Raw genomic sequence first — 27,882 nt, forward strand, 5'->3', positions numbered from 1 at the left:
TTCTACTGTCCGATGTTTGTCTAAAGATTGCATGGCCATGTGCTTAATTTTATGCTGACAACATATATAAACTGACACTAACCTTTATTATTCTATCTAACTCACTGAATAATGTTAAATTGTACCATCAAATTAACAACATATTTGATGAAGAAAATACAATATAATTTTAGTCTCATGACCCAGAAGTGTTTACAAACGTCTGTATTCAGTTACTTACTGGAATATGTAGATATAGCCGAATTAGAACATAAACTCATTGAACATCCCAGCATTACTGTAAGTATATAAAGAAAAACAGGATGTTAGTTTCTCTGTGTGTTCTGTATAATGTGTTTTTACACATAAAAGAACTAAAACTGTGGATGCTGGTCAAAGTAATGTTTTTGTATACAGTATGTAGAGAAATGTTATATTGCAGTTACAAAATAAAGAAGAAGAATTCTCCTCTTCACCAGCGGCCCCTTCACAGCTTGTTTCTTGCCCTTATGAACAGCTATGAAGGCTGTGTGTGAGCTGCTCACTCCACACTGCTTACTCAGTTCCACCACTCTGGCCTTCAGAGCATCTTTATCTGCTCCATCAACCCTCTCGTCTCTTTCCAAAGAACGGATCAGAGAGCGAGCACCAAGCCTATGGATGGCCATCCTATACACACACACACAAACACACACAAACACACACACACATGTACACACATATGTACACACACAAATACACACACACACACACACACACACACACACACACACACACACACACACACACACACACACACACACACACACACACACAGAGTGATTGATTAACAATTATACAGATAAATCTATATCTAGCTTTTGTTTTGACTGAAATCCTCCATAAACTGGTGGCTGGTTCATCTTATTGCACTAAACTAACACTGAGTACTGTAAAGCTGATATTTATTACTATTATGAGTATGACAGCTAAAGACACCCAGCTAGGGTTTATTATGCAGTCATATGGAAAGTTGTGGCTCAGTGATCAAGCTGTTGGACTACTGATCAGAAGTTTGTGGGTTCAAATCCCAGTACCACAAAGCTGCCACTGCTGGGCCCATGAGCAAGGCCCTTAACCCTCAGATTCTCACAGTTATAAATGGGATAAGGATGTCTGCTAAATGCTGTAAACATAAGAAGTGTTAGAGACTACACCTAGCACTTACCCTGTGTTCTCAACAGGCTTCAGGAAGAAGTCAACACTGTTTGTGACCTCTTGAACTCCCAGGCGATAATGCACTGATATTTTTCCCTTAGCATCTGGGTTCTGACATTCCTAGGGACAGAGTGAACAGTGATTACTAAAAAATCCAGTCATGTTCTTGTAGGAGAACCACAATTTAAACTGTTTGAGTTTAACCATTTATAAAATTCTGCATAAATCATTGCAAATTCATAGAGTGAAATAAGTTTGCATTTTCACCTCTCCTTTCAACTGGGCATAAATCAGTGCTCTTTGACCATGGAACAGTGATTTAATTTGGGGGCTCAGATGGGAGAAAGATAATCCAAACCAGTCCTCAGTGATATCAGTCACTGCTGGTTGTAAAGCATAGCGAAGAGACTGCATTACCTAGCATTGGGAATGAAAGACATGTTCAATAATAAGTGTGAAATGTAGTAAGATTTCCCAATAAAGCTCTCATCTGTTTGTCAGTGGGAACATGAGAGACACAGAACATGCAGAATTATCTGTACGTTCTGTAAATGACATAAATGACAAACATCACATCATTTGAATGACACTGTAATGACTATTAACTAATATTATTTGAGCAGAAACCAGTCTTACTTTGGCCTGCATGCGATCAGTTCCTGTGATGAACTGGGCGTGGCCACAGCTGTTCTCAGCCAATCCTGTAATGAGTGCAGAACTTGCACCTTCACCAATCCCAAATGAGAAGCATCTGTTTAAACGAAGGAGTGGATTATATTATATCCTTTATGAGTCGTTTAGATTCACTTGTAAATGTGTTCCAAAGCTGGCAGAATCTCTGTGCCCCCCATGCCTTCGGTGTGTATGGTGTGTGTGTTTAGGATCCAGTCAGGGGATAGTGATCTGTTTTTTTGACTGATGCTTCCAAAATGTGAAATTTCATGAAACCCATTCTTCTATCAATCTACCTGTGCAATGTATTTGTGCAACCAGTTGCCACACAACTTTAAAGCAAAGTAGATCGATTCTGAGTTGGAAAGATGCTCCATCAATCAAAGGCTGCTCTGTTTTCTTCTTTGGTGATTGTGGCTAAAGACTTTCGTTATTTGTCAGGGATGGCACACAAGGGCCTAAATTCAAGACTGCACTGAATTGAATAATGGAAGCTGGCACAATACAGGGGCAGAGTTCAATATAACAGACAGTCAAATAATCCAAGACACGGGTGAACAGGGTCAAACAGTCCTGTGATCCTTAGCACAGGCAAACTGTGTAATCCAAATATTGGTAATGAAGCAATACAGGGCAGGCAAAAACAACTACGGAAAAAAGTCAGGGTCGAACAAGGCAGCAGTATCATAGAGCAGGCAGAATTGGCAATCGGAGAGCAAGCAGGTTCAAACAAAGCAGATCAAGAACAGGAATAAAGGTGGGAGGACTAGACAGGAGCACAAGGCAAACTGAGAATACATGGCAAAGGAAAGCTTGTCGACAGAGTGTTAAATAGTGCAGGGAAGCATGAAATGGCTGATGCCCTGGAAGTGGTGCTACTCCCAAGATGGCCAGAAGTGATGTCACTGAAACCTGATGTGAAGGTCGCAAACCCGGAGGTGTGGGGAGGCACAGTGACCTCTTTACTTCATCAGGCCACAGAACATGTTTCAAAAATGCATTTGGTTTATTCTAAATATGTTTTGATTGTCCAGTGTGTGTGTGTGTGTGTGTGTCTGTCTCTGTCTCAGTTCTTGTAGTCAACATGTTGGAAGCAGAAGGAACAGGCAGTCATTCCAGCTTGCTCATTAGGAATAGATATAAAGTATTTTATATTATATTAATATTTAGAAATTAATTTTAAACTTTAAATGTATTTATTTATTTTTATATTTATTATCTGTAAAGCTGCTTTGAAACAATGTGAATTGCTAAAAGTGCTATACAAATAAATTGAATTGAAATGAATTACATTGAATAAAGTCTTGAGCTACTGAATACTAATTGTATTGAATATAGTCTTGACAAGGGTTACACCAAAGAAAAGCTGTTAGATGACTACATCTGTGTGTACAATACTGTACACCCACTGCTAAATCACTGAATCAGGCAAGATCAAATTGATTCATCAAACAGATTTAGTTCATCTTTATACCTTTAAACTTTATAGCTCTGTATAGACAGACATATGCACTCTCTCTCTCACACACACGCACTCGCTCACACATGCGCACTCGCTCACACACGCGCACTCGCTCACACACGTGCACTCGCTCACACACACACTCGCGCTCTCTCACGCACACACACATACACACACCTTTGCCTTGGTGTGGTCTGTGTTGAGGAACATCAGAGGCTCTAGAGGACATTTGGACTCCACTTTAGTGATGGGGTTTGGAGAGTTTATATGTGCTGTAAAAGAGAGGGAGTAGGGGATACCAGTGGAACTTGATGTTATCTCTGACACTATACCACCCCCTGTACCTGAAAATAAAACACACAACAGATTATATGATTCATTCACATGACGGATGATCCATTTAGCTAGGTTTTTGTATCATTACATTGAGATGTGACAGTAAAGTGTGTCAGATGTATTTCAGTAAGGTATGTTTAGTAAGTGACTGTAAGTTGTGTTCTGCTGGCTGTGTGTGTATGTGTGTGTTTAATACCAGCTGGTGTGTAGCGAGGGTTGAGTACTGCAGGCAGACAGAACTGCAGTGAATGGTCAGCCTGCACACTCAGTTCAATGATATAGATGAAGGTTACAGCGGCACTCTGGTGTGGAGGCAGAGAGCCCACACTGAGCCTGAACACGTCCGCAGACTCCTCACTCTCCTCCAGCAGAAACGCCTGTTCACCTGAACTCAGTGCATCATCGTACTGCTCCCGCGCCTGACCCAGGACAACATACATGTGTTAATGTTACATTCCCACCGAGCATCAGGCGTGTTGTCCACCTACAGTACATTATTACAATTATCCTGTCTACAGGTAAAACTATTGTTTTACTCACCTCCTGTTTCTCCTGCACCTCAGCCACTATCTCCTGATCTGCAATCTTGGCACTGAAATGGCAGAGAGCAGCTCCTGAAGGCATGGGGAAGACAAACACGGCTTCCAGGGTGTTATCTTCCTCATTTATATACTTCAGTGTGGAGGTCACTGTCGCTACATGCCCCAGAACCTGCAGATCCACCTCGATGTTCTTTAGTGGAACTGAACAGAAAACATACAAAGATGATTGAGGTTACAGTTTATATCACATTTTGAGTTTTTCCTGAAAGAAGACATTAATACAAAAATCAGTCAGCAGGACAGAACTCCCTGGAATAAAGCAGGGAATATTTCCATAATGATCATACAGGTTATTATGCAGATTGTCAAAATCTTACCTTTTGTAAACTGATCATTTATAAACATTTGTCATTATTGATGTCTGTTACATAAGTAGATTAGGTTATAATTGTGGTAAGCATGGAGTTTGTCAAGGGCTGATATTTTCCTTTCATGTCAATGATAAAATTGCAGTCTGTTTACTGATGCACAGACTTATAAAGTCAAGAGTAAAAATCTCTGCTTAATCATTCTGAGTGCTATCTGGCATGGAGTACATATCATATCATAGTACATATCCTCCTGTATATTTCGGTTTATCGTAATAACAATATATTTTGTTTATAGCACATACCCTCTGTAAATTTTAGTTTATAGTAATAGACATCTGTATATTATGTTCATAGCACATAAACAGTATATTCATTATTCAGTTCACAGAATATATATTTATTCATTTGTATATTATATTCATAGAACATACATATCTGTAAAAATGTTTACAGTATTAACCATATATTTTGTCACAGCACATATCCTTCTGTAGATCTGTACATTTGTTCATAGTACATACACAACTGTAAATTACTCCATATTACCACTTACTTAACTTATTTAAATCTTGTACAAACTGTATATCCTGCACTTGCTACTATTGCACTCTGATTAGACCTAAACTGCATTTTGTTGCCTTGTACTGGTACATGTGTAATGACAATAAAGTTGAATCTAATCTAATTTAATATAGCTGATGCAGTACACAGTGAAAAAATGAGGACCATGGTGCCACATAAAACAAAGATAGAGCTAAGGACTTACTGTAGTAAGTAATTCCTAGCCACATTACATGCATTTATGCAACCTGGTGCAAATAGTGCAACACAAGACAAAAAAAAGACAGTGCAAAAGACAGTGCAAACAAAAAATACAAGACAATACACAAAAGACACTATGTTTATATTCTGTAAAGCTGCTTTGAGACAAAGTCCATTGTAAAAATCGCTATACAAATAAACTTGAATTGAATTTTTTAAAAAAATGCAGAAGTTGCCTATAACAAGGAACTTAAATGTAGTTCAAAAATCTTGCAGCATAATCGTGTTTAAAATAACAAGATTTAATGCAATTTAAGTTGAATTTGTACCCTGCATTCCTTGGTCACTTGCACACAGAACACTGCTTACTGGAGGGCATGTACAGTACTTGTGTTCTTCCATAACATGCACAGTAACACTTTATTTTAGGGTCATTTAACTAGTTGATATTTGCATGAATATTAATAGAATATTGGCTATTTATTAGTCCTTATTAAGCACATATTAATGCCTTATTCTGCATTACTTTATTCTACATTCTTAATTGTACCCAATGCCTAAACTTAATAACTACCTTACTAACACTTAATAAGCAGTAAATTAGAAATGTTCTCACATGCACAGATAATTTGATTTAATTTACACTACAATGCACTTCTCACTTTGTGTACATAACTGATCAGTCATATATTCTGTACTGATATTTAATACTCATACTGTCTATATCATATCACATCGGCTGCATTATCTTGTATAGTTTGTATTATCTTGTCTTGTATAGTATAATGTTATTTATGTCTGTACTTTTGAGAGTCACAATTCAGCATGAACCAAATTCCTTGTGTGTGTCAACAGGCCAATAAACCTGATTCTGATCAGTCGATGACTAAGAAAAGTGCTTGTAAAGACATTTGTGTCAATGATTAGTTTACCAATAAATATTTGTTTCGGTATGATCGAGATCAGTCTCTTCCTGAAAAACAATACAATCTGCAGTGGAGACAACTGAGTTTTGAAATAGTATTAACTCATTCTGACTCCTGACTCTGTTCTTCTTGATGGACTGTGGCGTCATTTCCAAATTCAGCCACGCCCCATAGTTTAACCTCACACTATAACCTGACTGACAGATTTCTGTATACGTTCAAATGGAAACTAATATAGAGGATTTACATGTACATTTTAATTCTGTCATACGTTATGCGCACACAACTAGACATCCAGACAATACAATTAGATGTATGTGTACATGGAGTTTCACTATGACGCAGTTTATAAACATTTCAACGGTTAAAGGGATCAACAACAAGCAGTATACAAATAGCACAAGCTTGAAAACATGAACATTTAATTTTGCTGAATGAGACATTGTTTCCGGGACGGTGTCTGGATCCAGCTCAGCTCTGATCGGGATAAATGTTAAGGATAAAGTGGTTACTGTGAGTCAGTGAGTGAGTCGGTGAGTGAGTCAGTGATTTTGGTTCGTTAAAAGAAATTGTAATAAAAACAATAAAAACAACACACTGCCTGGTTCATTCTTGTTTGTCAGCAGGCCACAGTTCATTTTGTTGCTCTTGTGAATCTTTACACACTTCTGAGGTTAAATAACTAAAAATAAACCTGTTTATCAACGTGGGATTAAATTAAATTACACACCGAGTACCTCACGAACTAAAAACGAAGAAACATTAACACGAAACTGAAACTAAAAATAGCTAATAGCAGAAATAGCTAACAGTTTCCCGTCAGTAGACACCTGCAGCAGGCTGAAATTAAATACGGGAATTTTGTCCATCACAAGCTTGAAGAGACTTTACGGAAAACGCTGGACTGCAGCCTGACTTCCTACTGGAGATTCTTGTGTTGACTCCAAAAAATAGGGGCGGGGCTTTGGAACTATGGAAAGCCAAAAGAGTCAGAGGCTTATTTTATAGTAATGATGTGTATGTATACCAATATGTATATATACATATACGTATATATACATATTGTGCAAAGATATTCAAAAGTTCTGTACAGTAAGGCAAATTCTCTCTCATATATGTATATATACATATACATATACACAATGATTAACTGAAACATAGGTAGTTATTTCTCATTATAAATAAGAAAACTAAAACAACAGATTTGTTGTTTTAACAAAAAAACAAACAAACAAACAAAAAACAAATACTAAAATCTGCCATTCTGTTATAATGCCTGTATAATTTGCTGTAATGAAACAGACATTTGGTCAGAGATGCTTGTGCACACTTACTTCTGGCAAATTCAAACATAACTAAGTAATTAATTTATTAATTAAAGCAGACCTATATAGTAAATAAGTTAATTATTTTAACATTATAATATGTTTTGTTCACAACTGCATGGCTTTCGTATTTTCATGCTTTAAATATCTTTTTTTATTCATAATTATTATAAATGATCTAAATCTTAATATTACAGTTATGACACCCGCTTTTAGGAGTTCCTCCTAAATTTGCCAGAACTACTTGAAGAATCAAACATGGAGAGGACACAAACATTTTGAACAGAAGGACCCTGACACTGAAGTGAATAAATGGACATTACAAACACAAATGCACAGATAAGTTTTATTAAGATGATTACCAATTAACAGAATGTATGATTTCTCACAATAAGCTCTTAAAAAGTAAGATTTAAGTAAAGCAAACATACAGTATTTTAGCTAGCAGATATAATAAAAGTAAAGTATATAGTAAAAGCTCAGCCCTCTTTCTCCTCAATCCCTCACTTCAATATTGTTGTTGTCATTAACTATTATTTTAAATTTTATACTTCTGGAAATCGTTGGATAACATCACGTGCATGTTAAACTAAAACCTGAACTAAAGGAAAGATTTTATGAACAGAATGTCACTGTTGTATTTTAACTAAAGTCTTTGCAATTGACAAACAAATCTGTGCATAGTTCTGTACAGTAAGGCAAATTCTCTTTTTTTGTATTCTTGTGTTGGTTAATAAGGGATGATGATAAGACAATAACTGCATCAGAACTTGACTTATCTCTTTACTTCTTTTTGAATTTCAATCTGACCTTCTGATCCTTACTGCTTATAAGATGTATATACATGTGGTATACATTCACACCTTTTCCGTGAACAGACATCACTGACTGTCATATTTGGGTTTTTCATCATAACTCTTTTAAAATACTGTTGTTTTCCTTGGCCCATTTGTTGAACATCTGCTCGTTAGTACACCAGTCGTTACTTTTTCAGGACATTCCAAATTGTTTTATTTGCTATGCCCAACACTAGTAAAATGGCTCTGATCCATTTCCCTCTATTGTCAGATTCAAAATAGTTTTCTTTTCTCCCATTGACAGCTCTCTGGTTTTCAAAGCAAGAGTAGATATTCAGTGCTATTAACTAATTGGCATGATCTAAGCTAGATGTAAATGGACATATCAGGGATTTAAAGCTGTAATTCTGATCTATTATGTCATACATTTTTTGATCTCAAATCCAAATGAATTCAGTCCATAGAAAAAACAATAAAACCTGCCTTACTGTTGCAATACATTTATAGAGATAATCAGGCTAATGAAAGTTTTTTTTTTTTTTTTTAAAGAATTAGACTTTCTCGTGGATGCTGTGGGATGAAAGAGTTCAGAGGCCAAGAGCATCTTCTGTAACCTGACAGCCCAGCAAAGAGTTTCCTGCCTGTATACACTCTGACTGGTTGACCACTGAAACACACAATCATCATCATCATCATCATCATCATCATCATCATCATCATCATCATCATCATGACAGTGCTGGTTAGACATTTCCCTTAAGCAGAACACTGCTTCTTTGAAATTTAAATTTTTGAGCTGGACAAAGTACATTACACTGTTTAAATGTTTTATATCACAGTTATGTAATTGATAACTAAAATGTAGAATTTACCTTTCTGACTGCGGATCCATGACACTGCCTTCATGGCCAAAAACTGCCACTCAACTTGAACATCGATCTTAAAGCCGTGCAACCAAATAAGAGCAAGAAGTGTAGCCCAGACATCTGGCTTCACCTGTACACAAAAAACAATAGGAAACTGACGCCAATGAAGGATAAAGCGATGTCAATATACAGTACATGAATGAGTGAATGAATAAAGTCCCTTTAACTATTTTCACATATAGATGAGAAATAAATTAGAATACATTCAGGTTTTGTTCTTGCTAATCTACATATAGCAAAGTCTGCTGCATTGTAAGGGCTTGTGTTTTGTTGTACAAAATGAGAGACCTCAGTAAGGGCGTCCAGTCCTTATCTACCCTAACCAACCCGCTTAAACATGTTGTATCTCAAGCCATCAGACAAGAGTAATATTCATACTATGAGAATGTGTGAGAACATCATGCATCGGCTGGGATAAACTAGATCAGTGCAGATATAGCTTAAAAAAATAAGTAAAAAAAAAAAACGTAATAAAAATAATTTTTAAAATATATATTTATATTAGAACTGGTTTATCAGACAAAATCAATTTTATGTTTTAGTTTATATAGCAAGTTCTAAACAGAAGTAATTGTGTATTTTCTATCTTTTTTGTTTTTGGCCTTTCCGAAAGGAACAGCAAGGCCAATTATTATTAGTTGTTTGCTGTACACTGACAAATTTGAGTATGAGATCATAAGATGAATATGTAAATCTTGAGAACTCCAATCTGGCCTTCTGCTGAGGATAGCTTTCCATCTTGTGGCATTTAGATGTAGGTATCAGGAATTCTGATCTTAGATCAAATATTGTCTCATTGTACCCAAATGTTTACAGTGTATAGCAAAAACAATAGAATAGTCCTTGATGGTCCAATACTTTTGGACAGAACTGTACAGTTGGGTCCATAAGTATCTGTACAGCAAGATAATTTTCATAATTTTGCCTATGGACTCTACCATGATGCATTTCAAGTGAAGAAAAATAAAGAAAAAAGGAGCTATAATTACATAGTTTAAGCTTAAAGTAAGAAAAAAAACTGTATTGATTAAGGCTTTAATGGTAAATTTACTTTGGGTTCACACATTAGAGATATTTAATGTGTAAAAACCTGTGCAGGAATCTTCTCGATCAGCTCTTTTTCTGTTTTCCCAAACACCTCTGCAAGTGAAGTCCCAATTTCCCAGCAACCTGAAGCCTTCTGGAGAGAGATGAGCTCCATCAGTAAGTCCTTTGGAGTCCCTGAAGTTTCTACAGAGACAATAGTATAAACAGATAGATCAGTATAGAGTCATACAAACACATTCATCTCTTTAAGAACTAGTAATAAAAAAAAAACGGTTCATAAAAACACCAGTATTCACATACAGCACTAGGGAGATGTGGAATTACTGCTGAACATTACCTGGGCTTGTGTCAAATCCTGCATCACCTAAAGCAATGAAACAATTTTAGCTTTAACACAAACATTTCAGACCTATTACCATTTAAAAGTATGAAGCACACCAGTTTTAAAACAATCCTACCAATATATCACTATAATAACCACAGAATAAATGATTATCATCTAAACATAATTGTCCAGCATGTTCTATATTTCTATTTTGACTTAAAAAAAATGTCTATTTGAAGCTAAAAGAAAACTGAACACAGTATCGTTTTATACAACAGAGCTGTTGAATTCTTAATCCGAAAGTAGTAGTTGAATTATTGAACTACAGATTTTAAACTAATATATCCTTTCTAAGACATTTATGTTTCTACAGTAACCAATTCACAGCGACTTACATGGTGGCCAACTGACAACACCGGGATTTCTGAGCTTTGTAAAATTTTATTCAATCATAATTGTAACTTTTGGCAAATTGTTGCACCATATGAGGAATAAACTACTTTGAGGCAGGTGCTTTGTTATCAGACAATAATCCACTTCAGGTAAAGACTCTACACTTTGTGTTGGGTCATTTCACTTCAACATTGTTTATTTTTCTCTAACTGCACATCCCTTTGGCTTTTCTTTCTTATCTAATTTGACCAATTACTTAAATGCATTGAGAATTGAACAGCTCACCAATTAAACTTGATTAAACATTCACACAATATAATCTCTTTCTTCTATTCAAATAGAGATATCCATTGGGTGTACACTTACACTCTACTATTTGAAGAAATCCACCAACACAGTTAAAATAAAATCATTTGAAACAAGTAAAAATGGAAAAAAAAAATATATTAGTTATATTCAACAATCAATATTTTGACTTTTCAGGAACTAAAAGAACTAAACCAGGTTATGTATTTAACCCAGTTCCCTGAGAAGGGACTGTGATGCTGTGGCACAGCTGATGCTATTGGAATATTTCACTGGAAAGTTGTGTCTGAAGCTCTGTGTGCACATGCCAATTTAATGGCTCAGACATGAATAGCCATTGACATGCCAGGGGCAAATTCTAAGCTAATTCGAAGGTGGGGGCGACTGATAGGGCATGCAGATCTCCCACTCTTTTAAGGGAGGCCAAGGCTAAGAGCATAGCTGTCTTCAGGGTCAGAAACTTCTCAAAGGCTCACTGTGGGCTCTCACAGAGCTTCCAGCAGTCTTTCTAGGACCACAGAGAGGTCCCAGGAAGGAAGGCAGGGTCTGCATGATGTCCACAGCCATCTTGCACCATGCAGAAAATGAAAGATCAGGAGGCCCTTGTCTACCCAAGGAGGCCCAGAGTACAGGTTCATTGTTTGCAGCATGGCTGCCTTGTACACTTTTAAAGTATAGGGGTGAAGGATTTTGTGTCTAGTTCTTTCGTGCATAATCAACACCTGACATTCATATTTAATCAATGTCCGATGTTCCTTTGCCTCACCTGTAATTAACATATGACTGTAAAGGGGGGAACCAAATGGCTGAATACATTGTGCCTGTAAAGCAATCAACTGATCAATACACAGGATGGCCCCTCTGTCCTGTCCATTGTAAGTTTTCCAGTAGAAGGTCCTAACTGTATCTGTCTACTGTTTGAAGGCCATTTGTTACCAGGTATAAAGTCTAGTCACACAGACAGTATCTGTGGGTTAAGCAACAGGCATCTTCAATAAACACTTTTCCCCTGAACTTAGTCCAGCTTACTTTTCTTTTACGTATTAGAAGCATTCTAGTATGTTGAAAAGCCACCAAACGACTAATTCAAGTAAAAATTAACAGGAGGACAGGCCCAGAGAAAGGTGAGACTGCAGAAACTCCAGCACTGTACCGACCAGGCAGTGAACTGGGTCCTAACAGTGATGACCGAACCAGAGGCAAAAAAGCCTCCACTTAAGATCATACAGATTTCTAGTGGAGGGAGCCCTAGCAATGAATAGTCTCCATCGCCTCAGATGAGAGGCTTGCATCTAGAAACTGGTCCCCCTTAGGGGCCAAACCAAGAGCTTCCACATCACTTCCACATGTGGGGGTGTAGGATTGCCCCTTGCTGCTGAGAGGGAATATCTTTCCTGTAAGGAATCTTCCATGGAGAACTGTATAGAAGGGATACTAGATCCACCATCCAAGCTCGAGCAGGCCAACAAGGAGCCACTAGAATTAGGTGGACTTGATTGTTGCGCACTCTGACTAGGAAGACAGCCCAGGCTTATTACAGTAGCGGGAGATAAAATCCATGAATGCTGCAGACTGGCGCTTCACCCCCTGGTGCCTGTCAGTGACAGTACTCAGCTGCAACCTCAAACAGGCCATAAGGAAATATGGGGGAATACAGAAAAAAGGACCTCTCTCTGTCTTTAATCCCCATTACTTTAGGACACAGGTGCCTGTGATGAGCTGTCTGCTTTGTGACACTGAGTGCAAGATCTGTGGCTCGTTGGAGCTCAGATTTTGTCTCAGGTTCAATCCCTCGCCACAGTTAAGCTTTTTTAACAGGACAGCCTGGTAGGCCTGCAAGACCACCATGGTGTGCAGGGCTACCACGGCTTTTTGCCTGCTCCCATGTAGGCCTTCCCCACAACGGCTGAAGTGATTCTACATGGCTTGAAAGGGAGCACAGGCTTCCTCTAAACAAGCGACTTAGCAAAATAGCTTGTGAGCATTGTTTTTCAAGCCCTACAATGGCCAAATAATTAGATGTGGCCGGAGATAAAAGACGGGCAGTATAGGGATTCCCCCAGGACGCTGATACCTTGGCATGAATGTCCAGGAAAAATGGCAGTTACCTGCATGGTGTGGCATTTTGACTGAACTCAGGAAGCAGTCTTCTAGCTACTTTATTCATGCATCTGCGCCGAGCCATTAAATTGGTGTTTGTGCAAAAGATCTTGAGACACTTCCCAACAAAGTGTTCCCATAACATGAGCCATGATGCAGCGTTGAATTCCATTGAATTACAACTTACAACTATTAAATTTAACTTAAACTTGAATAAAGCTTGATGTATAAAATAAGATATTAACATCAACTAACCAAAAGAGTTGGTACAGAACCCACCATTCATTGCTGCAGGAGGAAATGCTGTAATGAGGTAAACAATAAGATAATGTTAGATTATTCATCTGCTCTCTGTAATGTTTACAAAAAAGTTAATTATTATTAATCCATATTTTAATAAATGTAGAAAAATAATCTCTTTATGACTAAATGTGGCACTTGATGTAATTGCATGTTTTGATGTGTATGAATTGTGCTGTGTAGTGTAAGAACTACAAACTATTATATTTGATAACTTGCACATTGGAAATAAAGACCTGTCTATGTAGGAGCAAACAAACATACAAACAAATCTTCCTCATTAATCATGTGCTTCATCATGGAATGTACTGTACATGTTTCTCATCATGGAATGTACTGTACACTGGCGGATGGAAATAATGACAACTTAAAGTTTGATGTATAAAATAAGATATTAACATCAACTAACCAGCAAATGATTGACAGAGCATTCTAGCCATTGGTGCAGCAGAAAATGCTGTAATGAAATACACAATAAGATAATGTTAGATTATACGTGCTTTCTAAAAAGTACAGAAAAATTAAAATAAACACTGTAGAGGACTAGATGTGTGGAATTAAGCACAAGCATATATAAACTCAATATAGGAATGTCAAACTAACAAATAGAAAAAAAATATTAATTTCTGTAAACCTTACATTTTTGAAAATAAGAACTCTTTAGAATGTAAAAGATTAAATCACATCAATTGACCCAGTCAGATTATTATTATTATTATTATATTATTATTATTAATAATATTACTGTTACAGTATGTATAGCTTGGCAAAGGTAAAATAACTTCTAATCTGAATATGTTTATATAATCCTAAACACTCAGTGTTATACATTTAGAATTTACTATTAATCCGTATTTTAATTAATGTAGAAAAATAATCTGTTTAAGACTCTGCTGTTTGAATGTAGCCATTGAGGGAGTTGCATGTGTGTATGAATTGTACTTTGGTACATTTAAATACATGTAGATTTGGTAACTTGCACGTTGAAAATAAAGACCTGTCTAGGTAGAAGAAAACAAACAAATCTTTCTCGTTAATCATGTGCTTCATTTTCTCATCATGGGGGGTACTGTACACTGGCGGATGGAAATATTAACAACTTAAACTTAACTAAAGCTAGATGAAAAAATAAATAAAAGATATTAACATCAACGAACCAAGAGACTTTGAAAGGCACATACCAGCCATTGGTGCAGCAGAAAACGCTGCAATGAGGTAAACAAGAAAATAATGTTTGATTATTCACGTGTTTCTGTAATGTTTACAAAAAATACAGAAAAATTCAAATAAACCTTTTAGAAGACTGGATGTGTAGAATTAAGCACAAGCATCTAGAAACTCAATATAGTAATGTTGCATTAAAAATAAACAGTCATACTTTAACATATATAAAAAATAAAGGTGTTCCTTACATTGAACGACTAATTATTTATTTCTTTAGACTTTACATTTTTATTTATAAAAATAAAAACTAAAAAAAGAACATTTTACAATGTAAAAGATTAAATCGGTTGCCCTATTATTATTATTATTATTACTGTTATGTTAGCTTGATAAAGGTAAAAGGATTTCTACTCTGAACATGTTAATATAATCCTAAATACTCAGTGTTATACATTTAGAATTTATTATTAATCCATATTTTAATAAATGTAGAAAAATAATCTCTTTATGTCTCTGCTGTTTAAATGTGGCCCTTGATGTAACTGCATGTTTTGATGTGTATGAATTGTGCTGTGTAGTGTAAGAATTACAAACTATTATATTTGATAACTTACGCATTGGAAATAAAGACCTGTCTATGTAGGAGCAAACAAACAAACAAACAAATCTCCCTCATTAATCATGTGATGTTTTCTGATATTTAATGTACTTAAGTGTTTAAAGTAAAACTAAAATTTCAGTGATTTTCAGTAGGCATAAGAGGCACTTCATCCGGTAGGAAGAATCTCTCATTCCAATGTACAGAAACATTTCTTGAAAATACGGCCACAGGTGTATAACGTTATCTTCTTCACCCTGTTCACCACTATCGTCGGGGTGGTCGTCTACGACATGGGGGGCCAACCCCTGGCTCCCGAGCTGCATGCGGCACTTTGCCCGGTTTCATGCGGCTCTTATGCTCATAACGAAGTTTGTATTTGTGTCTTTTTAATATGCGTGTTCGCTTTGCTTGAGGTAAATACGGTATTTTCGTCAAATGCGCATGTGAGTAGGATGAAAACACCTCAAAGTTTCCCAGTAGGAGCAAGATCATTTGAGTAAACATTTTGTGTCAAGTTCGCTCTCAACATGGCAGGGAAAAAAAATGTGATGATCATGTGTGCCCATGTGTATGATGTGGCTCTTTGCGGTAACACAATAAAAATGTGGCTCTTGGTCTCTGGCTGGTTGGCCAACCCTGGTCTGTGATAACCGGAGGTCCTCCAGCAGGTGCTTCCATGGCGGTTTCAGTTGTGCTTCCGCCTCCTTTTGGCAACATTACGCTGTAATAGAGCGTGCGGAGCTGCGTAATGCAATCTAGGAGCAGTGATTCGCCAAACCCCCCTTATTGCAGTCGCACACATTTCTTCTGATTTTATTTTGTAGTAACGAGTAACGAAGATGCTTAGTGGAAATATAACGGAGTAAAAGTATACATTTTATCTACGAAATGTAGTGGAGTAAAAGTGAAAGGTGACATAAATTTAAATAGCGAAGTAAAGTACAGATATGTGACATTTCTACTTAAGTACAGTAACGAAGTATTTGTACTCCGTTACATTACAACACTGTACAGTAGTGTTGCTTTAAAATAAATTGTCATACTTTAACAACTACAAAAAAAAATATTAATTTCTGTAGACTTTACATTTTTATTTATAATTAAAACTATAAATAAGAACATTTTACAATGTAAAAGATTAAAATCACATCAGTTGCCCCAGTCAGATTCTTCTTCTTCCTCTTATTATCATTATTATTATTATTATTATTATTATTATTATTATTATTATTATGTTAACAAAGCTAGAAGAGCTTCAAACATAAATATATGTTGAGCCACATCACACATTACTGTTGGAATTCATTCATTTGGAATTTCTTTAAATATAAATGAAATACTGTTTAGCACCGTACCTATGCAACCTACTGTATGGAGTAAAACAATAACAAGATGTTATTCATGTGCTTACTATGTGAACAAAAAAGTACAATAAAAGAAATAAACTTAAAGGACTGGATATGTAAAATTATAGGCACAAGCATGCAAAAACTCAATATAGTTGTGTGGCATCAAAAATAAATTGTTATACTTTATTTACATCTCAACAGCTAAAAACAAACAAACAAACAAACAAACAAAAAAAAAGTGGAGTCATACCTTGTGTACTGTATTTGTGTTTTTTAGGTTGTGCACCTTTGTTTTTTTGCTCTGAAATCAATGCTTATAAAACTATTTAGAGTTTTGCTCATTTTAAATTTAGTTTTTGTCAAATAAAGAAATTGTAATGATAATTACAATTATTGTCCTGTAACATCACCACACCCACTTGCATGTTATTTCTACCTTAATCTGGGTAATAATTACTGAACTGCTGTGAGATCTAAACAAAGAGGGTGCTGAACTTTCAGAAACCAAAGGAAGTTGCTATTGTTGCAGGCTGGAGTACAATTTTCACTTGGATTGGTTTTAGTCTAAAATTGAGCAACTTAACAAAAAATAAACTTACCTCTTTTTTTCTTCGACTCTGTACAGAGGAAAACAAAAACTTTTTTGAGAATTTATTATGACTAATATTATATTTTCATATTTTCCAGCCCAATGATGTTTTTATATTATTGCACATTTCTGCACAGTTATAATGACCAAAACCTTAAACGTCTGTTAATTACTAGATAGATCAAATGTAGTAATCTAAAGTAACATAAAACTTTTCTACACTCAAATCAAGGTCCTATAATTTACATGCAACTTTATAAAATCTAAAAACAAGTAACAACACATTTAATGAATGAAACAACACAATATTTTTCTCAGGACATAAAAAATATTCACAAAATTCTGTGTTCTGTTACTTACTTAAACAGTAGTTCATTGAACATCCCAGCATTACTGTAAGTATACAGTATAAAGAAAAACAGGATGTTAGTTTCTCTGTGTTCTGTATAATGTGTTTTTACACATAAAAGCACTAAAACTGTGGATGCTGGTCAAAGTAATGTTTTCGTATACAGTATGTAGAGAAATGTTATATTGCAGTTACAAAATAAAGAAGAAGAATACTGACCCGGGGCAGGAATTCTCCTCTTCACCAGCGGCCCCTTCACAGCTTGTTTGTTGCCCTTATGAACAGCTATGAAGGCTGTGTGTGAGCTGCTCACTCCACACTGCTTACTCAGTTCCACCACTCTGGCCTTCAGAGCATCTTTATCAGCTCCATCAACCCTCTCGTCTCTTTCCAAAGAACGGATCAGAGAGCGAGCACCAAGCCTGTGGATGGCCATCCTGTACGTACAGTACACACACACACACACACACACGCACACACGCACACACGCACACGCACACACACACACACACACGCACGCACACGCACGCACACACATACACGCACACAGGCTCAGTGATCAAGCTGTTGGACTACTGATCAGAAGTTTGTGGGTTCAAATCCCAGTACCACCAAGCTGCCACTGCTGGGCCATGAGCAAGGCCCTTAACCCTCATATTCTCACAGTTATAAATGGGATAATGTCTGCTAAATGCTGTAAACATAAGAAGTGTTAGAGACTACACCTAGCACTTACCCTGTGTTCTCGACAGGCTTCAGGAAGAAGTCAACACTGTTTGTGACCTCTTGAACTCCCAGGCGATAATGCACTGATATTTTTCCCTTAGCATCTGGGTTCTGACATTCCTAGGGACAGAGTGAACAGTGATTACTAAAAGATCAAGTCATGTTCTTGTAGGAGAACCACAATTTAAACAACAGTTTAACCATTTATAAAATTCTGCATAAATCATTGCAAATTCATAGAGTGAAATAAGTTTGCATTTTCACCTCTCCTTTCAACTGGGCATAAATCAGTGCTCTTTGACCATGGAACAGTGATTTAATTTGGGGGCTCAGATGGGAGAAAGACAATCCAAACCAGTCCTCAGTGATATCAGTCACTGCTGGTTGTAAAGCATAGCGAAGAGACTGCATTACCTAGCATTGGGAATGAAAGACGTTCAATAAAAAAAATGTAGTAAGATTTCCCAATAAAGCTCTCATCTGTTTGTCAGTGGGAACATGAGAGACACAGAACATGTAGAATTATCTGTACGTTCTGTAAATGACATAAATGACAAACATCACATCATTTGAATGACACTGTAATGACTATTAATATTATTTGAGCAGAAACCAGTCTTACTTTGGCCTGCATGCGATCAGTTCCTGTGATGAACTGGGCGTGGCCACAGCTGTTCTCAGCCAATCCTGTAATGAGTGCAGAACTTGCACCTTCACCAATCCCAAATGAGAAGCATCTGTTTAAACGAAGGAGTTGATTATATTATATCCTTTATGAGTCATTTAGATCAGAGGAGAACTTTAAAACATGTAAACAAGTGAACACTAAATCACAAGGTTAAGATGCTTCATCCATAAATGTTAAATAAATCTTTTATATTACTAGAAATAGCTCCACCAAAGCATTACATTACTATTTACATTGATAAATAACTTTAATCTCTTTTAAAATCCAATTATTTTTGAGTCTGAATAATATTTGCTTCTGTTATACAAGTCCCTTAGATTAAGCTGTTACTCCAGAAAAGATTACTATTAAACTCTCAGATGTACAAAAATGAATTAAACTGGAGGATGCTAACTAACACACACTCACACACACATACGCACACACACATTGACACAAGTAGTGAGAGGAAAACTGGCATTAAGTGCTACTAACAGTCTAAAATTATATATATTATAATAATTATACAATTATAAAAAATCTATAATTATCGCAGTATTACAGCCAGAGCTAATTAATCAACAGCCGACTAATTGGAATAAAGAAACTGACAGTGTTATTGTGTGATACATTGTCCTTTTTTTATATTATTATCTGGTCCACTTTAGTGAATTGTGGTTTAAACTATTTTGCTCCTTCCTTCTGAAACTCTAATGTTAATTCTCATAAAATAAAATAATGAAATATTTGTACAACTCAGTTAGCTATTATGTATTAAGAATAATCGAAATGCTTTCCATATGTAAACTATTAGGTATTCAGTTCTGCATTATGAATGTTTTAAGATTTAAACAACACATGCCTGTGGAAATCAGCATTGCTCTTGACACAGTGAAGAACATCTTTGGTGTTTCCTACTTCACCATCTGTAAATATGAAGAGCTGAATAGAGAGAGAAAGAAATTTAAAGACGAGCTCCCTTGAAATTTCTCACTGTGGATAAAGAATATTATTACCTGTCTTGGGTGGTTGGAGATGCAAGGCTGCTTGTAAATGTGTTCCAAAGCTGGCAGAATTTCTGTGCCCCCCATGTCTGCTTGCATCTCCTTTACCTTCTGCACCGCCTGCTCCATAGTGTCCTGATTGTACTGCACACTTTGACTAAAATCAGAAAAACATACAGCAGACACAACAAATTAGCTAACCTGCCCTGTATCACTCTCACATACTCACTCACTTCAGCTCAGTTACAACACTGGGCATGAGGTGAAACCACAACCTGGATGAAACGCCAGTCCTAGGGCCTAAATGTAGGCTTTGCGTATATATCAACTACCATGATCTGAGAGGTTGGAAAAACCCAGAGAAAAAACATGAACATGAGATAAACTTGTCACTACAGGGACAAAAAACTGAGCTCAAAATCAAGACCTGGAAGGAAGCAAAGCTACTTGTTTCTACCACCCAGCCCTTCATCCTTTCATTTCATCCATTGGTGTCTCATTAGTGACAAAAATAGGACCTATTCACTGTTTCATGTGATTTGAACTCACGGGAAGAAGGAACTATAGTGAGAGCCAAAGCCATAGATGTTGAAGTAACAGTCCATGGGGAGACTCTTCAGTAGCAGGAGAAGAGTGTCCTAAACACATCATTACACATAGTCAGTGTTATTCTTAGTTCACACGGCAAAAAAGAAAGAAGTGTTACTGTTCAGTTAAGTGTTAAGTCTTACCCTGGCACAGTCGATGCGTCCCTGTGCACCTGGTTCATTATGCATGCTACAGGACATACTGCCAGATCTGTCCATAACAAACACAAACTCACCACACGTCGACATGGAGGACATTACTGACTCAGGGAACTCTGGATAGAAACTGACCATGACCACTGGATCTCCCATGAGAGATCCTAAAAAGAGAGAAAAAAAAATAAACAGAATTGTAATGAAACAAAAGCAAGAAAAGAAGAAACTATGAACCAATGACCAAGAAACTAATGACCAACCAAAATAGACTTAGTGTTTATTCTTGTTTTAGAAGTAATACTTTTCCAAAGGAGCTCAAAATTGTCTGAATCCATAAACAGTGTTTTTCCTTGTATTATAGTTTGGGGAACAGATTTGTGAAATTGTACCTAACTCTGCTGCAGGAGCTCCAGCCTCCACTATAGCAGTGAGCTGATGGGGATTCTGATAATATAGATACAGCTCGACATCTCGATCAAACATGTGACCTGCGCCAAGACTTACCTAAACACACACACACACACACACACACACACACAATACTCAGTGTTCTGATAAAAAAAATAAAAACAATGAATAATAGTAATAATAATAATAATAATAAATAAAGACATCCTTCGGTGTGTATGGTGTGTGTGTGTGTGTTTAGGATCCAGTCAGAGGATAGTGAGGGACATTCCAAAAGCTCCAGCTTGTGTTACTCCATGTTCTCCATAGTTGGTTTAAATGTTTCTGTTTTTTTGACTGAAGCTTCCAAAATGTGAAATTTTGTGAAACCCATTCTTCTATCCATCTACCTGTGCAATGTTTTTGTGCAACCAGTTGCCACACAACTTTAAAGCAAAGTAGATCGATTATGAGTTGGAAAGATGCTCCATCAATCAAAGGCTGCTCTGTTTTCTTCTTTGGTGATTGTGGCTAAAGAGTTTCGTTATTTGTCAGGGATGGCACACAAGGGCCTAAATTCAAGACTGCACTGAATTGAATAATGGAAGCTGGCACAATACAGGGGCAGAGTTCAATATAACAGACAGTCAAATAATCCAAGACATGGTGAACAGGGTCAAACAGTCCTGTGATACTTAGCACAGGCAAACTGTGTAATCCAAATATTGGTAATGAAGCAATACAGGGCAGGCAAAAACAACTGCAGAGAAAGTCAGGATCGAACCAGGCAGCAGTATCATAGAGCAGGCAGAATTGGCAATGGGAGAGCAAGCAGGTTCAAACAAAGCAGATCAAGAACAGGAATAAAGGTGGGAGGACTAGACAGGAGCACAAGGCAAACTGAGAATACATGGCAAAGGAAAGCTTGTCGACGGAGTGTTAAATAGTGCAGGGAAGCATGAAATGGCTGATGCCCTGGAAGTGGTGCTACTCCCAAGATGGCCAGAAGTGATGTCACTGAAACCTGATGTGAAGGTCGCAAACCCGGAGGTGTGGGGAGGCACAGTGACCTCTTTACTTCATCAGGCCACAGAACATGTTTCAAAAATGCCTTTGGTTTATTCTAAATATGTTTTGATTGTCCAGTGTGTGTGTGTGTCTGTCTCTGTCTCAGTTCTTGTAGTCAACATTTTGGAAGCAGGAGGAACAGGCAGTCATTCCAGCTTGCTCATTAGGAATAGATATAAAGTATTTTATATTATATTAATATTTAGAAATTAATTTTAAACTTTAAATGTATTTATTTATTTTTATATTTATTATCTGTAAAGCTGCTTTGAAACAATGTGAATTGCTAAAAGTGCTATACAAATAAATTGAATTGAAATGAATTACATTGAATAAAGTCTTGAGCTACTGAATACTAATTGTATTGAATATAGTCTTGACAAGGGTTACACCAAAGAAAAGCTGTTAGATGACTACATCTGTGTGTACAATACTGTACACCCACTGCTAAATCACTGAATCAGGCAAGATCAAATTGATTCATCAGATTTAGTTCATCTTTATACCTTTAAACTTTATAGCTCTGTATAGACACAGACATTTGCACTCTCTCTCTCTCTCTCTCACACACACACACACACACACACACACACACACACACACACACACACACACACACACACACACACACACACACACACACACACACGCTCTCTCACACGCACACACATACACACACCTTTGCCTTGGTGTGGTCTGTGTTGAGGAACATCAGAGGCTCTAGAGGACATTTGGACTCCACTTTAGTGATGGGGTTTGGAGAGTTTATATGTGCAGTAAAAGAGAGGGAGTAGGGGATACCAGTGGAACTTGATGTTATCTCTGACACTATACCACCCCCTGTACCTGAAAATAAAACACACAACAGATTATATGATTCATTCACATGACGGAAGATCCATTTAGCTAGGTATTTGTATCATTACACAGAGATGTGACAGTAAAGTGTGTCAGATGTATTTCAGTAAGGTATGTTTAGTAAGTGACTGTAAGTTGTGTTCTGCTGGCTGTGTGTGTATGTGTGTGTTTAATACCAGCGGGTGTGTAGCGAGGGTTGAGTACTGCAGGCAGACAGAACTGCAGTGAATGGTCAGCCTGCACACTGAGTTCAATGATATAGATGAAGGTGACAGCGGCACTCTGGTGTGGAGGCAGAGAGCCCACACTGAGCCTGAACACATCTGCAGACTCCTCACTCTCCTCCAGCAGAAACGCCTGTTCACCTGAACTCAGTGCATCATCGTACTGCTCCCGCGCCTGACCCAGGACAACATACATGTGTTAATGTTACATTCCCACCGAGCATCAGGCATGTTGTCCACCTACATTCATTATTACCGTTATCCTGTCTACTATGAACTAGCTACATATTGTTTTACTCACCTCCTGTTTCTCCTGCACCTCAGCTACTATCTCCTGATCTGCAATCTTGGCACTGAAATGGCAAAGAGCAGCTCCTGAAGGCATGGGGAAGACAAACACGGCTTCCAGGGTGTTATCTTCCTCATTTATATACTTCAGTGTGGAGGTCACTGTCGCTACATGCCCCTGAACCTGCAGATCCACCTCGATGTTCTTTAGTGGAACTGAACAGAAAACATACAAAAATGACGGAGGTTACAGTTTATAACACATTTTGAGTTTTTCCTGAAAGAAGACATTAATACAAAAATCAGTCAGCAGGACAGAACTCCCTGGAATAAAGCAGGGAATATTTCCATAATGATCATAAAGGTTATGCACCATTATGCAGATTGTCAAAATCTTACCTTTTGTAAACTGATCATTTATAAACATTTGTCATTATTGATGTCTGTTACATAAGTAGATTAGGGTATAATTGTGGTAAGCATGGAGTTTGTCAAGGGCTGATATTTTCCTTTCATGTCAGTGATAAAATTGCAGTCTGTTTACTGATGCACAGACTTATAAATTCAAGCAACCAACAGTAAAAATCTTTGTTTATAATTCTGAGCGATATCTGGCATGGAGTCAACTGTATTAATGTTGATTTTTTTTTATCCACTGTATAAAATAAAAGCTATAAATAGCAATAAAAGCCACTTTTATATAAAAGCAATATAGTATATTATGACCATAGCATATCCTCCTGTATATTTCGGTTTATCGTTATAACAATATATTTTGTTTATAGCACATACCCTCTGTAAATTTTAGTTTATAGTAATAGACATCTGTATATTATGTTCATAGCACATAAACAGTATATTCATTATTCAGTTCACAGAATATATATTTATTCATTTGTATATTATATTCATAGAACATACATATCTGTAAATTACTGTTTATAGTATTAACCATATATTTTGTCACAGCACATATCCTTCTGTAGATCTGTACTGTACATTTGTTCATAGTACATACACAACTGTAAATTACTCCATATTACCACTCTGGTTAGACCTAAACTGCATTTCGTTGCCTTGTACTGGTACATGTGTAATGACAATAAAGTTGAATCTAATGTAATCTAATTTAATATAGCTGATGCAGTACACAGTGAAAAAATGTAGTAAGTAATTCCTAGCCACATTACATGCATCTATGCAACCTGGTGCAAATAGTGCAACACAAGACAAAAAAAAAGACAGTGCAGGACAAAAGACAGTGCAAACAAAAAATACAAGACAATACACAAAAGACACTACACAAGACAATACACAAAAGACACTACACAGCAGCTACATGAGGTATTGTAAAGTATTGTGCAAAACAGCAATCGACTGAAATGTAAGACAGCATGTGCAAAGAGCAAAAACAGTGTACAAAACAGCATGTAAACAGTTTGATATGATGGTGCTGTGGACATGGATGTAAAATTGGAAGATTGTGTATTTAGTGTGGGTCATTGCAGTCCATACAGTTGATTTTGTGTGTGTGTGTGTGTGTGTGTGAATCAGTGTCGGGGGTGAGAGTATTAGTGTTATCATCAGCCGGGCAGGGAAAGTGAAAGTGACGTGACATACGGCTAAGTACGGTGACCAATACTCAGAATTCGTTCTCTGCATTTGACCCATCCAAAGTGCACACACACTGTGAACACACACCCGGAGCAGTGGGCAGCCATTTATGCTGCGGCACCCGGGGAGCAGTTGGGAGGTTGGGTGCCTTGCTCAAGGGCACCTCAGTCGTGGCTGGCCCGAGACTCGAACCCACAACTTTAGGATTACGAGTCAGACTCTCTAACCATTAGGCCACGACTTGCCCCTAAAATGACTAGGGTTGCAAAATTCCAGGAATTTTCAAGGCTGGAAACTTTCCATGAGAATTAATGGGAATATATGGGAATTAATGGGAATATATAGGAATTAACGGGAATATATGGAAATAAACTGCAAATTTGTTCTATGTTTATGTTCTGTAAAGCTGCTTTGAGACAAAGTCCATTGTAAAAAGTGCTATACAAATAAACTTTTAAACTAAACTAAAAATGAATTGAATTTAAAAATGCAGAGTTGCCTATAACAAGGAACTTAAATGTAGTTCAAAAATCTTGCAGCATAATTGTGTTTAAAATAACAAGATTTAATGCAATTTAAGTTGAATTTGTACCCTGCATTCCTCGGTCACTTGCACACAGAACACTGCTTACTGGAGGGCCATTGAGGCCAAACCTCCTGCATGTACAGTACATGTGTTCTTCCATAACATGCACAGTAACACTTTATTTTAGGGTCATTTAACTAGTTGATATTTGCATGAATATTAATAGAATATTGGCTATTTATTAGTCCTTATTAAGCACATATGAATGCCTTATTCTGAATTACTTTATTCTACATTCTTAATTGTACCCAATTCCTAAACTTAATAACTACCTTACTAACTCTTAATAAGCAGTAAATTAGGAATGTTCTCACATACACAGATAATTTGACACCCCCCCCCCCCCACACACACACACACACTCACACTCACTTGAGAAAACTCACTTGCTTCATTTAAAATTTTGATTGGGACTTTTTTAGAAGGGCAAGGGTGGGGGATGCTTTCATTTTACAGCAATCATAGGGAAATATGTTTAGTACAATTATTAAGTTTATTATGTTTATTACAAGCATAATCATGTTTATTATGACTTTGTGTTACTCAATGAAAGAATCAATTAAATTTCTACTTTCAATTAAATCAGTCAAGATGTCATTTTTTAAAAATTTGTATTACCTTGAATGTATGTCTGCTTATGACCAAACAAAATGTTTATTTATCTTTGCATATGATATAGTTTATATACATTTCCAAATAATTCCCATAAATTCCTGTAAAGTCCCATAAATTTCCATAAATTCCCATAAAGTTTCCAATTTTTAATATTCCAAAAATTCTCCAGATTAAGTTCTCATGGAAAGTTTCCGGAAATTTACCAGAAACTTTCCACCCTTTTGCAAACCTACCCATCACACAATGGACACAACTTCTTTTTCTTCTTGACTAAGAAAAGTGCTTGTAAAGACATTTGTGTCAATGATTAGTTTACCAATAAATATTTGTTTCGGTATGATCGAGATCAGTCTCTTCCTGAAAAACAATACAATCTGCAGTGGAGACAACTGAGTTTTGAAATAGTATTAACTCATTCTGACTCCTGACTCTGTTCTTCTTGATGGACTGTAGCGTCATTTCCAAATTCAGCCACGCCCCATAGTTTAACCTCACACTATAACCTGACTGACAGGTTTTTGTATACGTTCAAATGCAAACTATAGAGGATTTACATGTACATTTTAATTCTGTCATACGTTATACGTTATAATACTAGACATCCAGACAATACAATTAGATGTATGTGTACATGGAGTTTCACTATGACGCAGTTTATAAACATTTCAACGGTTAAAGGGATCAACAACAAGCAGTATAAAAATAGCACAAGCTTGAAAACATGAACATTTAATTTTGCTGAATGAGACATTGTTTACGGGACGGTGTCTGGATCCAGCTCAGCTCTGATCGGGATAAATGTTAAGGATAAAGTATTTACTGTGAGTCAGTGAGTCAGTGAGTGAGTCGGTGAGTGAGTCAGTGATTTTGGTTCGTTAAAAGAAATTGTAATAAAAACAATAAAAACAACACACTACCTGGTTCATTCTTGTTTGTCAGCAGGCCACAGTTCATTTTGTTGCTCTTGTGAATCTTTAAACACTTCTGAGGTTAAATCCCTAAAAGTTTACCAACGTGAGATTAAATTAAATTACACACCGAGTACCTCACGAACTAAAAACGAAGAAACATTAACACGAAACTGATAGTTAAAGAGCAGAAATAGCTAACAGTTTCCCGTCAGTAGACACCTGCAGCAGGCTGAAATTAAATACGGGAATTTTGTCCATCACAAGCTTGAAGAGACTTTACGGAAAACGCTGGACTGCAGCCTGACTTCCTACTGGAGCTTCTTGTGTTGACTCCAAAAATAGGAGCGGGGCTTTGGAACTATGGAAAGCCAAA

At 36.7% G+C, this 27,882-nt stretch overlaps 2 protein-coding genes across 23 annotated transcripts in view; both read right to left on the minus strand.

The window, feature by feature from the left end:
• LOC113660241 (von Willebrand factor A domain-containing protein 5A-like) overlaps window positions 1–27,882 on the minus strand; it is a 66,481-nt gene that overhangs the window by 22,276 nt on the left and 16,323 nt on the right. For 9 of the 22 annotated variants that reach the window (XM_047819546.1, XM_047819555.1, XM_047819554.1 and 6 more), the window contains 4 exons: window positions 10,680–10,706; window positions 10,386–10,525; window positions 9,242–9,365; window positions 7,905–9,036 (listed from right to left, as the gene is read on the minus strand). In XM_047819546.1, coding sequence (XP_047675502.1) covers window positions 8,957–9,036; window positions 9,242–9,365; window positions 10,386–10,525; window positions 10,680–10,706 — 371 coding nt within the window. In that variant the 3' untranslated portion in view covers window positions 7,905–8,956. Of the gene's footprint in view, window positions 1–7,904; window positions 9,037–9,241; window positions 9,366–10,342; window positions 10,526–10,679; window positions 10,707–11,426; window positions 11,433–13,721; window positions 13,770–14,175; window positions 14,224–14,923; window positions 14,972–17,479; window positions 17,498–17,829; window positions 17,863–18,037; window positions 18,256–18,554; window positions 18,665–18,808; window positions 18,959–19,166; window positions 19,282–20,073; window positions 20,154–20,227; window positions 20,373–20,764; window positions 20,854–20,946; window positions 21,123–21,347; window positions 21,463–23,092; window positions 23,260–23,447; window positions 23,671–23,796; window positions 24,000–27,882 lie in introns of those variants that run through there. The other 13 variants (XM_047819544.1, XM_047819551.1, XM_047819559.1 and 10 more) reach the window with 13 other exon arrangements.
• Window positions 388–27,831, minus strand: LOC113660153 (von Willebrand factor A domain-containing protein 5A-like). Its single transcript, XM_027173455.2, has 9 exons — window positions 27,729–27,831; window positions 6,849–7,077; window positions 4,187–4,389; window positions 3,843–4,065; window positions 3,486–3,654; window positions 1,813–1,927; window positions 1,444–1,593; window positions 1,187–1,296; window positions 388–648 (listed from the first exon to the last, which is right to left on the minus strand). Exons 2-9 carry the CDS (start codon window positions 6,883–6,885, stop codon window positions 411–413), a joined length of 1,245 nt encoding a protein of 414 aa, XP_027029256.1. The 5' UTR covers window positions 6,886–7,077; window positions 27,729–27,831; the 3' UTR covers window positions 388–410.

This window comes from Tachysurus fulvidraco, chromosome 10, assembly GCF_022655615.1.
Source record: "Tachysurus fulvidraco isolate hzauxx_2018 chromosome 10, HZAU_PFXX_2.0, whole genome shotgun sequence".
Lineage (NCBI taxonomy): Eukaryota > Metazoa > Chordata > Actinopteri > Siluriformes > Bagridae > Tachysurus > Tachysurus fulvidraco.